General features: G+C 40.1%; 1 protein-coding gene across 1 annotated transcript in view; it reads right to left on the bottom strand.

The window, feature by feature from the left end:
- MBTPS2 (membrane bound transcription factor peptidase, site 2) overlaps positions 1–16,972 on the bottom strand; it is a 43,414-nt gene extending 26,442 nt beyond the window's left edge. The window contains exons 1-4 of the mRNA XM_080909933.1: positions 16,842–16,972; positions 12,105–12,253; positions 9,868–10,066; positions 931–1,034 (exon numbers count right to left, since the gene is read on the bottom strand). Coding sequence (XP_080766059.1) covers positions 931–1,034; positions 9,868–10,066; positions 12,105–12,253; positions 16,842–16,916 — 527 coding nt within the window. The 5' untranslated portion in view covers positions 16,917–16,972. The remainder of the gene's footprint in view (positions 1–930; positions 1,035–9,867; positions 10,067–12,104; positions 12,254–16,841) is intronic.
- Between the last annotated feature and the right edge of the window lie 322 nt (positions 16,973–17,294).

Here is a 17,294-nt window from a genome sequence, read left to right as displayed (position 1 = left end):
AGGATGTCAGATGATTTGCCTTCTCCCTGGTCCATGCACCCAAAAGATAAAATATTCCTGTTTGTATATTTCTGTATGGCAGACTTGTTATGGGGTATCAGGGAAGCAGGGACCACACTTCTTCTCATCTTAGGTATAAGTAGAAAGATATATTTAGGTGTCAAAACCACGAAAAAGCACAGTCAAGTAAGTCCTAGGTCTCATCTCCCACCTGGGTTTCTAGGAAGGCTTAGATATCACTGAACCCAGTACTTAAGGGTTTTTTTTTTTTTTTTTGTTGTTGTTGTTCTACCCAACATAGGATATGAACAGAAGCAGGAAATTCTTTTCAGCTGGATTAAAGTAAAGCCATGCACAGTGGCACATACTTTATTATCCTAAATACTCGGAAGACTGAGGCAGGAAGATCCTGACTTTGAGGGTAGTGTGGGTTAGAGAAATCTTTCTTTCCTACTATTCACCCGCCCAAAAAAAGAACCATTTTGAGGCAGTGTTGGACCCACATGGTAGAAGGAGAACAAACAACTCCAACAAATTGTTCTCTGACTTCCACAAGTATGCAACATCATGTGTGTGCACATGCATGCATGCACAAACATACACACACATTCATAATGGATAATATAACTTTTAAAATAAAACAAAAAAACTAGAGGAAAATCTTGAAGTAGTGAAGTTATAATCATGTTGGCATAAAACAAAGGAAAGAGACAATACAAATGATCACATCACTAGATGGGCATATCAGCGATATATATATATATATTTTTTAAAGAGAAGCTTCCCCAATGTAATAAATGGTGGGTATACATTGAATAATATCTACAGAAGAAAACAATCTCATTGAATATTTAGGATTTTAGGAAGAAGTCCTCTCAAATGAAAAGTTTCTTTGTATGTAGTAGAAAAGAACAAGTTAAGTCTAATTACCTAATAGCTGCTATACCGTGTCCAATTTCATGTACAACACCACTAATGAGGACGGCAGCGAAGAAGTAAGTCAGCTGATTGACAGGTAAATTTATACCAGGAACCTGTTTATAGACATAATATAGCAATGATTATCAGTGTGGGTATAGCAACTGTATACCAAGAGGCATGATCTTCACTGTCTTAAAGCTGAAACCTCTAATCGTAATATCCCAAGATCTAAAAGCATGACCATTAATTATCAAATTTTACTTCTACAATAAGAAAAAGCAATGTCTTGTTTTAACTTATGCGATTTCTGTAAATCTGACATACTACCAATTTGAAGGAAACAAGAAAAACTATATTAAAAACTTTAGATTCCTAAGAGCTTGGCCATGGGAAAAAATGAAGGTGCCCTGAGTGTTAGAGAAGCAGGGTGACAACGATGGTGGCAGTGGTTGATCTATTCCTAATTTAAGGGTTGGAGGCTCAATTTGAGAACAATTTCAAATCATTGGTCCTAGCCAGCACTAGTGGTGTACACCTTTAATTTCAGCACTCAGGTGGCAGAAGGCAGACAGATGTTGAAGTTTGAGGCCAGCCTGCTCTATAAAGTGAGTTCTAGGACAGCCAGGGACCCTGTCTCATACAAAAGTTCTTAGTCCTGTCTCTAAACTTATTACAAGATTTCAAAAGCTCATGCTGAGTCATAAAGCAAATCCGTGAGGCTCTCTTTAATACTCATAGCTTATAAGAGGCAATAATGGAAGCTGTTAGGAAAAAATGCCAGGTCTGTGTTGGTGCATCATGCACTTCATTCCTCTTACCCTATCAATTTATCTCTCAGAAAAATAGAAACGAAGATGCACACATTAATGCAATATAGACACATGGACATACAAAGAAGCAGGTTCTGTGAACTGAACCTAGTCCTCTTTAGAGCAACAAATGCTTTTAACCACTCAGCTACTTCTCCAACTTCTACCTTGTTTTTAGAAATGAGATCTCTCACTAGGACCTGGAGTTCAACGATTAGGCTAGGCTGCCAGGACAGAAAGCCCTAAGGAATCCTATCGATACCTCCTTGCATTAGGATTGGGAAATGTGTACCCTCAGGCCTGCTTTTTATTTAACCAGCATGTCAACAGAGTTTTTAATAGGTGCACTGCATTTTGTGGAATGAGTTGTGGATCATTTAGCTATTTTACAAAGTTTTGCTTTTTTGATTATTAAATTCCCAAGTGTGAACTTTTATTAAGTACACATGCTCCTGCACACACATGCAGAGGCCAAAGGATGGTGGATATCTTCTACTGCTCTCCACCTTACACCTTGTTGTGTGAATATATGTGGGTATATACTTGCTACAGTGTGCCCATGGAGTGTGAAGGCTTCAGTACCTGTGGACGCTAGAGGACATGAAGGAGTTGGTTCTCTCCTTCCAATATATGGTTCCCCTGAAAAGATAGCACTAATGTTGGGCTCAGTTGCACGCACCTTTACCATCTTAGCCATCTTCCTGGCCCCTCTGTATCTTATGTTTTGAGACAGTCTCACTGAACCCGAGGCTCATTTCAAGCTGAACCTGAACATTTCAGCTAGACTAGATGTCTAGAGAGCTCTAGAGATCAGCCTGTCTTCATCATGATACTGGGTTTGCAAGCTAGGAAAGACTTGTGGGTGCTGGGAATTTAAACTCAGATCTTTCTTCCACAGCAATTATTCTTGTCCAAAGAGCCATCTTCTCATTTGGCAAATTTCTGCTCTCACGATAGATATTGCATAGGCTAGGAATTGTGGTGCACAATTTAATTCCAGTACCTGAGAGGCAGGTAAATTGCTTAAGTTTGAGATCAGCCTGGTCTACCTATCAAGTATTGCTAGTCACCAGTGCGACAAAGTGAGACTCTCCAAACAAAAACAAACTTTAAAAAGACACTTGTATACTTAAGTCCAAATATTTGAGAGAATAAATTCTTACGTAAGCACAGTAATTACTGGAGGTCCAGCTCTGTTGTTAACTAGCTAAATAACCTTGAGGAAGCTGGCATATTATCTCTCCAATCCTTCAACCTCCTCATCTTAAAACAGAAATAATCATATGTACAAAATGTAATTTTGAGGATAAAATAAGTTAATTTTTGTCCAATGTTTACCATTATGCTCTAGAGGAGGTAATAATGTTCCTAGAAGATTTTGATACTGTCTTAATTAGGATTTCTATTTATATGATGAAACACAATGATTACAAAGAAAGCTGGGGAGGAAAGACTTTACTTGGCTCACACTTCCATATCACTGTTCCTCATCAAAGGAAGTCAGGACAGGAATGCAAACAATGGCAGGATCCTAGAGGCAAGGGTACTGCTTATTAGCTTGCTTTCTCATGGCCTATTCAGCCTGCTTTCTTATAGAACCCGGGTCTACCATCCCAGGGATGGCTCCATCAACAATGGGCTGGGCCCTCCCCTATCAATCACTAGTTGAGAAAATGCCTTATGGCTGGATCTCATGGAGGCATTTCCTCAAGGGAAGCTCTTTCCTCTTTGAGGACTCCAGTATATGCATGAGTGCGCGCACACACACAGCACGACTGACCCCTTGTCATCATGACACACAAAATCATCACTATTAAGCCACAATTTTTCCTTTCATATTCATCCCCATGATCTCACATTAAAATCATAATAACTTTAAAAGTCTCAGTCTTTACAAAATCAAACATGAAAACATTACAATTTTAGTCCCTTTAAAATAGCCAATCTCTTTAAAACTCTGAAATCTCTCTTTTTTAAAAGTCCTAAGTCTTTTAGCTGTGGGCCCCTGTAAAAGTCAAAATTAAACTAAATACCTTCAAGAACCAAGGCACAGTCACAATCAAGTCAAAGCAAAATATCCCCCATATGCATAAACAATAGTGTCCAATGATGGATCCACTCATGACCTTCTGTGTTCCTCCAAAGACTTGGGTCAGTACCTCTGTTTCACCCACTGCAGCACACACAGCTTGTCTTCTAGGTTCTGGCTGACTCCACCCCACTGCTGTTCTTGTGGTCATCCCATGGTACTAGAATCTCCAAAACTGCTGGGGTTCTCTCCTGCTCCTTCTTGAATAGCCTCTTATAGGCTTTCATGGTACCAAGCCTCAAATTCCCTCTATGAACCCTTAAAGCCTTGGTCTTCAACTGCCATGGAAGTGGCACTTCCACCAATGGCTTCTGACAGTGCCAAGCCTCAGCTGCTCTCCATACCAGGCTCAACTGTCAGTGCAAGGTGCAAGCTTGGACACCTCTGGAATACAGCTTCTGTATGCTGACTATCAAGAAACACCTTCCTGAGGATTTCACCTCAACAATGCTGGTCTCTTTTAATCAATTCCAAATTCTCACCTCCAGCATACTAGCATCAAGTATCCAAGTAACGCAAAGGTTTCCCGGCTTGTAGTGCTGGTACCCTGTTAATCACAGCTGATTCTTCAGCCCCAGCTAACCAGAACCATAGAATTTTAAATCAAAGTAGCAAACAGCCTGATAGTCTTTACATTTCCCTCTGAAATTTTACAAGCTATCCTCTGCACTGTTCTCTTAACACTCATCTTCCAAGCTTCTAAAGAACATCCCACTGAACTTTCAACACTCTGGCTTTTTTGTAGTCTAAAGTTCCAAAGTCCTTCCACAATCCTCCCCAAAACATGGTAGAGTCTATCACAGCAATATTCCACAATCCTGGTACCTTTGTCTTAGTTAGGGTTTCTATTGCTACAAGACCAAAGAGCAGAGCAAGTTTAGGAGGGAATTTTTTTTTTTTTTTTTTTTGCTTACACTTCCAGATCACTGCTCATCATCCAAGAAGTCAGGACAGGAACTCAAGCAGGGCAGGAAACTGGAGGCAGGACAGAGGCCATGGAGGGGTGCTGCTTACTGGCTTATTCAGCCTGCTTTCCCATAGAACTCAGGATGAGCTCAGCCCTCCCCCAATGATCACTAGTTGAGACAATGACTTATAGCTGGTTTTCATTGAGGCATCTTCTCAATTGAGGTTCCCTCCTTTCAGATAATTCTAGCTTATGTCAAGTTTACATAAGACTAGCCAGCACAAATACACAAATCTTCTTGAGCTGCTCTCTTAAAACAGCTATAACTTTAGGCAAGTTCATTTTATTCAAATCTGCAATCTGAGTAACCTATTTATGGCTTTTTCCTCGTGTACTGACATATTTGTTATTTTATTTGAAATAGGCTGATATGTAACTTGGTAGGGAGACTAACTTGATGTTAAATTTAAGTGATCCTCCTGTCTCTGCCTCCTGAGTACTGGGATTACAGGCACTCACTACCATGTTCAGCTGCATTTCTCTTTTTCTTACTAATCTGTTAACTATAATTCAAACACTATTATTGGTCCTTTGTAATACAGCTGAGAAATATATCCTCCAGTTTATTTACCATATTATCTTACTTTGCTTTTAGTTTCCCCCCCCCCACAATGTTGGGATTTATTTCACAATAACAAATGTACATGGTATAGCCATTTTAGCGGCAGAAATTTGTCATTTGTTCTTTTCCTTGCTAACTTGCCTAGGCAAGCAAATGTATTTTTACTTCATTTGTTTTTCTCCATTTTTACTGTTTATTTTCCTTATTTACACTTCAAACGTGTTTCCCCTTCCTGGTCTCCCCTCCGAAAACATCCCATCCCACCCCGCCTCCTCAAGACTCTATGAGAATGCTGCCCCACTCACCTACCCACTCCTGCCTCCCTGCCCTGGCATTCCCCTACACTGGGGCATTGGGCCTTCACAGGACCAAGGGCCTCTCCTCCCACTGATGCCTGGCAAGGCCATCCCCTGCTACATATGTAACTGGAGCCATGGGTCCCTCCATGTGTGTACTCTTTGGTTGGTGGTTTAGTCTCTGGGAGTTCTGAAGGGGTCTGGTTGGTTGATATATTGTTGTTCTTCTTTTGGGCTGTAATCCCCTTCAGCTCATTCAGTCCTTTCTCTAACTCCTCCATTGGGGTCCCACATCTATCTCTGTATTTGTCAGGCTTTAGCAGAGCCTCTCAGGAAGTAGCTATAACAGGCTCCAGTCAGCAAGCACTCTTAGGGGTATCAAATCTATGAATATTCAACATTTCCTAAAACATCAAGACTGAATCTAAGTATAAACCATGGAACCTGTGTAATGGTGATCCATTAGCTTAGCTTTACCAATAGTTATAAGTGAATCAGTTTAGTTGGGGTAGATGTGTTTTGTGGAAAGTATATAGGAAATCTATATTTCCTCTCAATGCTGCTATAAGCTTCAACCTGCTCTAAAAATAACATATTCAAAAGTCAAGATAAGAACAAAGATATACCATTTACTGTTGTTACATAAAAACATTCTACAGTTCTGATGGTAGTTTTCTGTCTTCCTCACTCCATGCTTGTGTAAATTAACAACCTGCATTTTCCTTTACTTTCACAAACTTTTTCGAACTAAAGTTTCACATTGCCTCAATCAGACTATGGTTTTGGACTCTGCAGGAAATGAGTTTCACTTTTTAAGCCTTGCAATCAAAGAGAGACTCACAGAATGTGGCTCGGTTATTTTCTGCATTCCAATGATTCCTAGTGTCTGTTCTGATTATGAAACTCATCTTCATAATCAACATTTAAAATGTCTGTTTGATATCTTGTTATCTGATTCTCTTTATTCAGACCTTATTGAGCAACCTTTTTTTCTTCCACAAATATCGGTGTCCCATTTCTCCTTCTCCATGCTGGGTAAAATAACCTGTTTGGTTTAGTTTTTTCTTTTTTCTGTTACCTCTTTGAATGTATTTCCTTAACATTAGTTCTCATCTAGATGTGCCAGGGTTGGGGGATACCCAGGCGGGCCTCCACTCTCTTGGAGGAAAAGGGGAGGGGGAGAGGGGTAGGGACTGATGGTAGTGAGGGGACTTGAAGCAAGGACAGTGATCAGGATGTAAAGTGAATTAAAAAAAAAAAAGACTAGCTCTCATACATGCCATCTAATTCACCAAACAACCTGCACCAAAGCACAGGTCGCTTTTACTTCAAATAACTCACATAATTTTATGCAACCAGCTCTTTGTTCTTTTTCTACATTGTCTTCTGGATACACAATAAAGAAAAAAAAGGTAAGAGACTGAGTTTGTGACTGACTATAGCCACAGATGGCAGGTCTTATTGGCTGGCAACAGTACAAGATGCCCATCTGTCTCTGACATGATTACAAAGTATTAGATGCACCAAAACACTGAATGTACAACACTCTTTCAACCACACACAGTGCCAGGGTTGTGGGAATTAATATGGAATAAGGCCACAGGAAATTAGAGAGTAAACCAGAAGTATGTTCCTTAAGCTCCAAGGGTTTAAATCAAACACAAGAGCCAAGGCATTTTTAAAATTATATATAAATATGCATGGTACACTATGGGGCTTCTGGACCTTTAACAGTTCCAAGGCACAGGTCACCTAGTATTTTTTATGAAGAGTGAATAATCTGAGAAGTAAAGAGAAGAATAATTTGTCTACATGACAATTTGCTGTTAGAACTTGATGAGGCAGACAGGATAAAGATCAGATTTTCTTGAAATGGGGTTCCTTCATTCTCATCTTCTTTCTTGAACACTAACTACTTGTAGAACCAAGAGTCATCCTTAAACTGTCCCTGCACCCTGTAGCTTCGCATTAAATTAATCATTGTCTGAGAAGCACAATGGAAAACCATCCACCTCATTCTCTTTTCCTCACTTTGAAACTGAGAACTTTATCTGCACAGTTTCTGTGTTTTGATCAAATCCACCCTCCTTGATCCGCCAGCTCCTCCCTTATCCCACTACCACTTTTCCCTCCCAAGTCCATCTGTTCTTTTGTTAACCCATCAAATCCCTTTAGTGCTACCCAAGTTGGCCTTGCACTTGCTTTGTAGCCAAGGCAAGCCTTCAACTTATTCCTATCTCAACCTCCCAAGCAGTTGACATTATAAGCTTGTACCACTAGCTCTGGCTTTTCTTTGTCATTTTAAAGGAGTAAAACATCATGTACATAGATTATATCATTATTAATGATGAATACACTATTTACTAACTATGGCTCTGGGCAAATGATGTAATATCTTTGGGCATTGTCTTTCTCATCTGTAAGCCAGAGAGAACAAAATAAACTTCATGAGTGCATCCTGCACTTTGGCCATCTGCTAAGACAACAAAATAAAATACATACAGAAACCTCACATGGGAAACACTGCCTGTGTTACTTAGGAATTTATGATTATTAGGATATGTCTTACTGTGCTCCATGTAATAGTGGTCCTTCTATTCCTGAAATGCCCAGTTTTCACCCTCCATTTCCAGGCTATGTGAACTGCCCTCATCCTTCCACTCTCTCCTCCTCTTCTAGAGCCAGGTACACCTTATACTTTTGTTACCTAGCACCTTGTATAATGTCCAAAGAACAATCACACCATCTCATCTTCTAGACTAAAAATCCCATCAATGTGATCACTGGGTTTTGTTTTCCAAGTAACTGGGACCCTACACATGACCAGGAGGCAGGACACACTGATAAAATGTTTACTGAAAAAATAAATCCTGTCTTATGCAGCAGCTTCAACTAACAAATCGTCTCGACCTCTAAGAAAGAAGTGACCATCCTTCATTACTCTCTATAAATCACTTGTAAGGTTTTCTGCATTCGCCCAACTTAGCAGAGGTCATACAGGTATGATCGCCTTCCTTTAAAAAAAAATCTGTTCTTAACCCTTAAATGTCCATGAATAAGAACATTATTAAAAACAACACTAATACCTCATGGGATAGAAGCTACAAATGTAAAGATATGATGTAGAAATAAATAAAAGTTGAAAAATTGTGAAGCAAAACTGAGTCGATGTTGGGTACTCTTGCAAACTGAAGATGTAGGGGCTGGAGCTCAGGAGCAGAGCACTTTGCTTACATGCATGATGCTGTACTTTCTGGCTCCAGGACTGCCAAAAGATAAGATATAAGCCCTCACACGTGCTTTAAAGGAAGAATTACTGTAATAGTCAAATGAATAAATCCTAGCATATATATTCTTTGACATTAAATCACAAGGTGAAGACTGGAAAGATGGATCAGTAGTTAAGAACACTTAATGCTTTTGCAGAAGACAGATTTGGTTCCCAGCATCCACATGGTGGCATACAACTGTCTGTAACTACAGTTCCAGGGAATTCAATGCCTCCTTTTGACCTCTATGGATATCACACATGTATATAGTACGCATATATTCAGGTAAAACAGTCACAAAAAAATCTTAAAATGTCTGATATGTTTACCTCCTAACACCAGCCTTATATTTTAACTAAAAGATTAAATTCTGGAAACCATGAAAAGGACATGGGAGTATTGTACAGGGTTAAGATGTACTTTTATGGGCTTGAGAGATGGCTCAGTGGTTAAGAGCATTGACTGTTCTTCCAGAGGTTCTGAGTTCAATTCCCAGCACCCACATGATGGCTCACAACCATCTGTAATGGGATCTGATGCTCTCTTCCGGTGTGTCTGAAGACAGCAACTATGTAATCACATACATAAAATAAATAAATCTTAAAAAAAGAAAAGAAAGATATACTTTTACATTTTATAGAGATCGAAAGTCAGCATGTATACTCCTTGAAAGAAACAATCAACAACACATCTCAAGAAGATATCCCCAGTTGAGGGGATCAGTCATGACTGCCTGTCTTAGTAGTCATCCATTTATTCTCTGCTCCAGTTATTACCACTGCTATCACATACGGTGACAATTTCTGCTAATCCTGTATTCATGGTTTTTGATTTAGTGTGTAATCTGAAAAATTATGAGACATTTTACTTTAATGTCTAATTTATGAATCATAGCTATACTAGCCAGAAAAATATGTTTCAGCAGTTGTTTAAATCAAAAAAGAGTGTACTTACCACAACTTGCAACACCTGTTCATTGTGAAGAGAGGAGGAGGAGGAAGAAGAGGAAGAGGAAGAGGAAGAGGAAGAAGAGGAAGAATAAGGAGAGGGAGAGTCAGCCATCATTTGTGCCAAAGTCTGCATCAATGTTTTTCCAAGGAGAAAAAAAGAGCTGAACATGGCAATCACACCAAACACCATTCCAAAATTGAACCTGGCAACAAGAACAAAAACAAACATGTAAGTATACAATTCTTCACAATGCATGACTAACAAAGACACTGGCCACATTCTGTAGCTTTTAAACAATTGCTAAAAAGACCAATAGCTCAGCCTTGTTTCCTCACCTAAACTGATTGACTAATAGGCAATTCTAATTATATACTCTGACACCTGAAGAAGCTAAATATCATTGCCAATTTTTAAAAAAGGGCTGAGGGATTCCCCTTTATCTGCTCATTTATTGTAGCCCTACTTTACTTGTATTTAATATAGTTAGAAATTAGGGCATTCACTTACTTTACATTCATTCTACTGTCTTTATCATATTTATCTCATTTTAGCTTTGTGATAAATTAGTTTAAGTATCAGTGAAGGCAAATTTAATAGTTTTGTTATTCTGTTGTTTCAATAATTAAAATTACTCTTATGGCTGGGACTAATCTGTTATTTTCTCATAAAGCTCTGTTGTGAAATTTAAGGTTGTAGAATTGTTTGTAATAATCTTTTTTTGTTTTAATGTTCATAGAATTAATACTTTATTTTCAATTATTATTTTTAGTTATTTTTTCCCATTCAATTTAATTAGTCTTTTCAAAAAACCAAATTTTATGTTTGCCTATTTTTATTACTGTATCCTTTCTGGCTTTTTGTTTATTTAATTGTTTACATTTAGCTTGAATATATTTGGAGCTTACTTTACATTTAAGTGTGTGTGTTGTTCACATATGTACATTAAAAAAATTTTACAATGTTGATTCTTTAATCCTGAATAGTGAATTTTTGGTCTTCATTTATAATGTTAAAATTGATAACATAACTCCAACCTAAAATCTAGAAAATACTTAGAAAGCAGAAAGTTAATTCAGGAATGTTAAAGTATTAACTGTGTCATATTTGCAAGGCAATCAATGAATGAAGGCTTATTACTGAAAATGGACATTTCCCATAATATTTTGGACTTTCAGATGAAAAGCTCTAAAAGAGAAAATGAAAAGTTGTAAAACTATCTACAGGATCTGAAGTGCCTTTTCTATTTTTCCTTTTTATTTTCTTCTCTTTATTACTTTATTTAATTCAGATGATATACATTGAGACAACATCTCTTTATGAACCCCAGAGTGGCCCAGAACTTGCTATGTTGTCCAGGCTTCCCTCAAATTATCAATTCTGCCTCAGACTTCAGAGTGCTGGGAATCATAGAGATATGTGCTGCTGTTCCTACTTGGAGCTTCATTTTTAACAAACAGTAGTTTAGAGCACATTATTCACTAGCCCCAAATTCTCTGAACTAAGAACCTGTTATGGGGAGCTGGAGAGATGGCTCAGAGGTTAACAGCACTGGCTGCTTTTGCAGAGGCCCAGGTTCAGTTCCTAGTACCACATGTTAGTTCAGAACTGACACTCCAGCTTCAGGGGATTTGATACCGTCCTGGCTCCTGTGAGCATTGCATGCAGGTGGTGAAAATTCAGCAAAACAAAACAACAAAATAAAAATAAATGCATCTTTTAAAAAAGAAATTGTTAGGATATCAGGTGTCCCAAAGAGCATGGAAAATATAAAAGCATACATTTTCATAAATGTCTCATTCATTCATTCATTCATTCACTCACTCACTCAATTTAGACATTACTTGAGTCCTCTAGAAGAACAGCAAATGCTCTTAACTGCTGAACCATCTTTCCAGTCTTCCTCATTTTATTTTTTGTTTTTTGAGACAAGGTTCACATGTAGCTCAGACTGGCCTCAAACTTGAAATATAACTTAGAATAGCTTTAAAATTCCTGGTACTTCTGGGACAACAGATATGTACCACTATGCTCAGGTGCCATGGTTTTTAATGTATGAAAAAGCACAATGATACAATTCCGTGTGTGTGTGTGTGTGTGTGTGTGTGTGTGTGTGTGTGTGTGTGTATGAGTATACATCTATATGCTCAATAAATTAAAAAATGATGGAAATTGTTAATAATCTATCTCTGATTATTATAATTTAATTACTAATTTAGTCCAAAATTGAAGATGAAAAGTACCATTGGTAAAGCATCCTTGCTTTCCGCCGTCCCCAACTGTAAAAGGCACGATTAAAAATTGAAGTTTGCCATCTTATATGAAAAGGAGAGATGCTCAATCCATTGTTTTCCAGCCAGTCTTCATAAGAATGTTTAAAATACACAGATGACTAAGAGAAAGAAAAGTTCAGCATCACTCAAATTTGAAGAGCAGACTTATAACACAAGAAAACAAAGAAATAAATAAAATAAAGAAAATAAAGACTTTCTAAAAGAAATCAAGATGTTAGTGGTGCAAAAGTTTATAATATTTTTGAGATAGTTTCAGGTTACCCAGGCTGGCCTCTAGCTTCCACATAGCTGAAGATGACCTTGAATTTGTGATCCTGACTCCACCTCCCAAGTACTGAGATTATAGTCATTTGACACCATGTCCAGTTTATGTAGTGCTGGGTTGTCATCCCAGGACTTTGTGTATGCCAGACAAGCACTCCATAAACTGAGCTACAATCCCAATCCCACCCAAATGTTTTATAATCTTAAAGCCTCATTTTTTCCTGCAAAGTATTAAAGGTTTCCATTAGGCCGAGTTGGCCAGGTTAGATTGCAGAGATCTACAACCCAAAAGGGAAATCTGGCTTATAGTCTCAAATTTAGGAACAGTTTTTAAATTTTTAAGGGATGATTTAAAAAAAAAAAGACTACTGCTGGGGATAGTGGTTATGATGTTTACTGTCTGGATACTGTGACAAAACAGCAGCTTTGGGAAAGATTTCATTTCAATCACATTTCCAAAGTATATTCTGTCATGGAGCAGAAAATATGGATGGCACTGGAGGTCGAGGAGGTAAGGTGGTTGAGGCAGCTGGTCACATGACATACATAGTCAAGAGGCAGAGGAAGATGAAAGCTTGTGTTTAGTCCTTTCTATGTTTTTATCTAGTTCAGGGCCTCACCCCATAAAAATAGTACCTCCCACATTGAGCATGGGTTTTCTCCCTCAATTATCTTAAACTAGATAATCCCCTTTAGCCACACACACAGAGGTTTCCATGGTGATTCTAAATCCCAGTAAATCCACATTCAAAAGCCAGCACAGTGGAGTATGCCTGTAATCCTACCACGACACAGTAGTGATGGAAAAGGAAAAGCAGAAGTAGCCCTGCAAGTTTACAACCAGCATGTCTGGCACAGTGAGTTCCAGACCAGCCAGACTCACATAGAGAAGTGCTATCTCAACCCTGTCTTCTCCAAATAGGAAACAAAACTTGAGGAATACATACGTGACAAGGATCCTGTGACCCACAAACCTTAAAATACTTACTATTCAATAGAGAAGAGCATGAGAAAAAGGAAGTCCTGTGACCAGCCCAAATTGGGATCCATTTCAAGGGGAGGCTCCAAGGCCCGACACTATTACTGATGCTGTGGTGTGATTACAGACAGGAGCCTAGCATGGCTGCCCTCTGAGAAACCCAACAAGCAGCTGAGAGTCAGATGCAAACACTAGCACCCAACCAATGGCCTAAAGCTGGGAAACCCTGTGGCTGAATTAGGGAAAGCTGGGAGAAACTGAGGAGGAAGGCAGTCACATAGGAAGACCTGCAATCTCAACTGACCTGGACCCCGAGATCTCCTAGACACTGAGCCACCAACCAGGCGGCATACACCAGCTGATATGAGGCCGTGACATATATACAGCAGAGGACTGGCGGGTCTGGCCTCAGTGAGAGAAGATGAACCTAACCCTCAAGAGACTGGAGGCCCCAGGGAGTGGAGGGTCTGGTGGGGTGTGGGTCGTGAGCTGGGGACATCCTCTTGGAGATGGGGGTTGGGGGTGTGTATGGGGGAGAGGTAGGGGATGGGGAGTGGTGGTGGGGTACAGACCAGGAAGGGAATGAAGTCTGGATGGTAAAGGGTTAAAGAATAAAAATACATAAACTTAAAAAAGAAGCATGGTCTTGACAGGTGGTGGAGACAAACCCCTTTAAAGTCAGCATTTTGGGAGGCAGAGGCAGGCAGATCTCTGAGTTCAAGGCTAGCCTGGTCTACAGGGTAAGTTTCAGGGCAGCCAGGACTATACAGGGAAACCCTATCTCAAAAAAAAAAAAAAAAAAAAAAACCCACAAAAAACAAAACAACAATGAAACAAATATATAAACAAACAAAAAATCCAAACCACCACCACCACCAATAATCCTGACCTCTGCTTAAAATCATAAAGCCCATAAGAAATATGTACATCCAAACTTCATGCCACATATAATTTTTAAACTATTAGCCAAATTTTAAAAAGGAAAGAATCATTTTCATATATGTGCAATATGCAAATATCCAAGCTATCATTTTAACTTATAATCAATGTAAGAACACTGAGACATTTATTTCTAGTATTCTTTGAAATGTGGCATCAAAATGATACTCAAAGCATATCTCTACTTAGACAAGCTTTTGCAAACGCTAGATAGCCACACACATTTAATGACTACCACAGTGGACAGCACAGCTTACTTCATTGCCACAGACAGAAGATGGGTCTTTTGAGATCATTTTTAGACTCTGTGTGGATTCAACAGAAGAGATAGCTTAATTTCAATCAATATTTTCTATTTTCATCTAAGCAAGCCTCAAGTTAAACCAGACAAAGCCAGAACATTTACCTAATGTCCTCTACGTCTCAGTATAAGCTCTTAAATTTCCGCAAGGGTTACAGCGATAGCTGCTCATAAACAGTCACAAGGCTTTTATAGTTTGAGGTCCTTGACTAAAATAGATGTATAAATAACAAGGGAGTTACAGAAAGCGCAGAAGTACCTTCATAACTAATGACCATCTGTATGAAAAACGCATTTGTCCTAGAAGGCTAGTTCAGGTCTTTTACCATTATAACGGCATGGCCTCAGTCTGAAAGCCAGTATATGTAATTGTCTCTACTATCTTCTGATGGCAATTTAAGCCTACTTATTTTCTAGAACTTGAAAAGGCAACTGACATATTTGCGCAGCAGAGGTTTACTGGACTACAAAAACCAAGGGTAAGACAGCAGACCGAGAGAAGGGAAAAGTTCTGAAAAGTCACGATCTTAGGCACTGGAGAGGGGAAAAACGGGCTTCTCTTCCAGAGGACTGGGGCTCAAATCCCAGCGCGTTCACACGGTGGCTAAGAACCATTTGTAACTCCAGTTCCAGGGGATGCTAAGACCTCTTCTGGCCCCTGAGGGCACTGAATGCATGTAATGTACATGTACATTGAAGCAGACAAAATAGCCACATACACTTTCTTTTCAGGCATTGGTGCTTTTCTGAAGACAGAGGATGCCTCAGAAATTAAAGCCGCATCCTTATCATTCACTTACTTGACCTGAGACTGACTGTATGAGTTTCATGAGTTTTATTTATCTGAGTTTTTTTTTTTTTTTTTTTTAAACATACGAAACATGAAGAAATCATGTGGCTGTTTCTTTTGAGCCCAATCACTAAATCACTGTGGCCTGTGCTGCTAAGCACTAAAACCAAGTCCATGTGCACAGAACTGGTCAGGGGACTTTGTGAAGCTGTAGGCTGTGATCCTACAGGTCAGAGCTGAGACCTGAAAGTCTACAGTTCTAAGAAGTGCCCAGATCATCCAAGTGTTGTTGGTCCTTGAACCTCAGATACAGTATATTATGTGGATGCATAATATAATCCTCCCAGTTGTTATCCCTATTTGAAGACAAGAAATGGAGGCACCGGTAGCAATCTGCCTAAGGTCACAAAGGTTAGGAAGTGGCAGAGCCTAGCTCTCCTAGGGACTATGCTTCATAGTCTGGCATTCCAAAGTTTAAATATGACAAGGAAGTACAGGGGCCATCTGATTTTATTGTTTTCTAAGACAAAATGTCACGAGGGATTTTGTTAAAGAGAACACAAACACGAAGGTTTTACTATTTATGATTTTCAAACCGTTGGGAATTTCTACGCTCGCATTCCCCACCCCCATTCCATCCTAAGGGCCTCTGAAGCACGTGCTCAGATAACTCCTGAAATTTCTTCTTAAGATTCTAACACCCACAACACTCAAATAAACGCACTGTATGCCCAGCGTGTATCACTGAGTAAGAGGGAGTGTGGGGTGTAAATAAAATTTGAGTAACAGAAAATGCGGCTCTCTAAAGTCTTGCTACTTAAGCGTGCTACTTTAAAGCATGGTCCTTGGGCCAGCGCGGTCTGCAGGACAGAGGAACTAGCTGGAAATAGAGAATCTTAGTTTCCCTCCCAGACCTGACGAAATCAGAATCTAAATTAAACCGGAACCACGGATACTCCTGTGTACTTTCGAGTTTGACACCAGTGATTTAAATCACAAATTTGATTTCGAGTTATCATAAGACTAGTAGCGTCTCACAGGCCCTAAGTTTAGCACACATAAGGAAAACAACGCCTTTTTTTAAGCGGCGTTTTAGTTTCTTTTCTCCTTCGGGCCGTGCCTCCCAAGCCCGCCCGACTTCTCCTTGGAAGGAGCCAAAAGCAGCAGGGACCCGGCGCCCGCAATGCGGCGGCGGCACGGGGCCGCCACACCCCTCCCGCAGCCTGCCCTACTTTATTTTCTCCGCCGGATGGATGCGCCACGCGGAAGAGTGCACGTAGACACCACGGCCGGAGCGGGCTCCAGCCCACCGAGGAAACTTGGCAGGGGAAGAGAAAAGACCTTGGGCAACCCAGGACCATGCGCGCCACCCCTGGACTCCGCCGTTTGGGGCCTTAGGCCTGAGGCCCTCACCTTCAACACCAAGTCGGCCAGGTAGACGGCAGTCCAACCACCCACCACAACCACCACCAGCGACACCGGAATCATAGTAGCAGCGGATGGACGGCGGGCCCCAGCGTCCTCCTTCTGCGATCCACAATCAGCCGTCCGCACGGAGCCTTACAGCTCCAGCATCCGCGCAGGAACCAAATTGCTACCGGGTTCTTTGCTCTGATAGTGACGTTTCCCTCCGGACCCTTCCGGTGAGGACACTCAGTTTTGTGCATGCCGGAAAAAGCGCGCGGGTTTCTTTTCCTAGGACGCCCGGGCTCGGTAGCGTTAGAAGACCCTGGCGTTCGACAGCCAGCGCTCTAGTGATTCATTAGGCTTGACCCTCTCTGCGGTCTGCTCTCCCCTCTCACTGATTTTCATCTTTGGTTTGTTTTGCTTTTCTTAAAGCAGGGGTCGGGGTTATCACAAGTACCG

Source organism: Micromys minutus (assembly GCF_963924665.1).
Source record: "Micromys minutus genome assembly, chromosome: X".
Lineage (NCBI taxonomy): Eukaryota > Metazoa > Chordata > Mammalia > Rodentia > Muridae > Micromys > Micromys minutus.
Note: the sequence above shows the minus strand (reverse complement) of the source record. Positions and strands in the feature narration are given on the sequence as shown.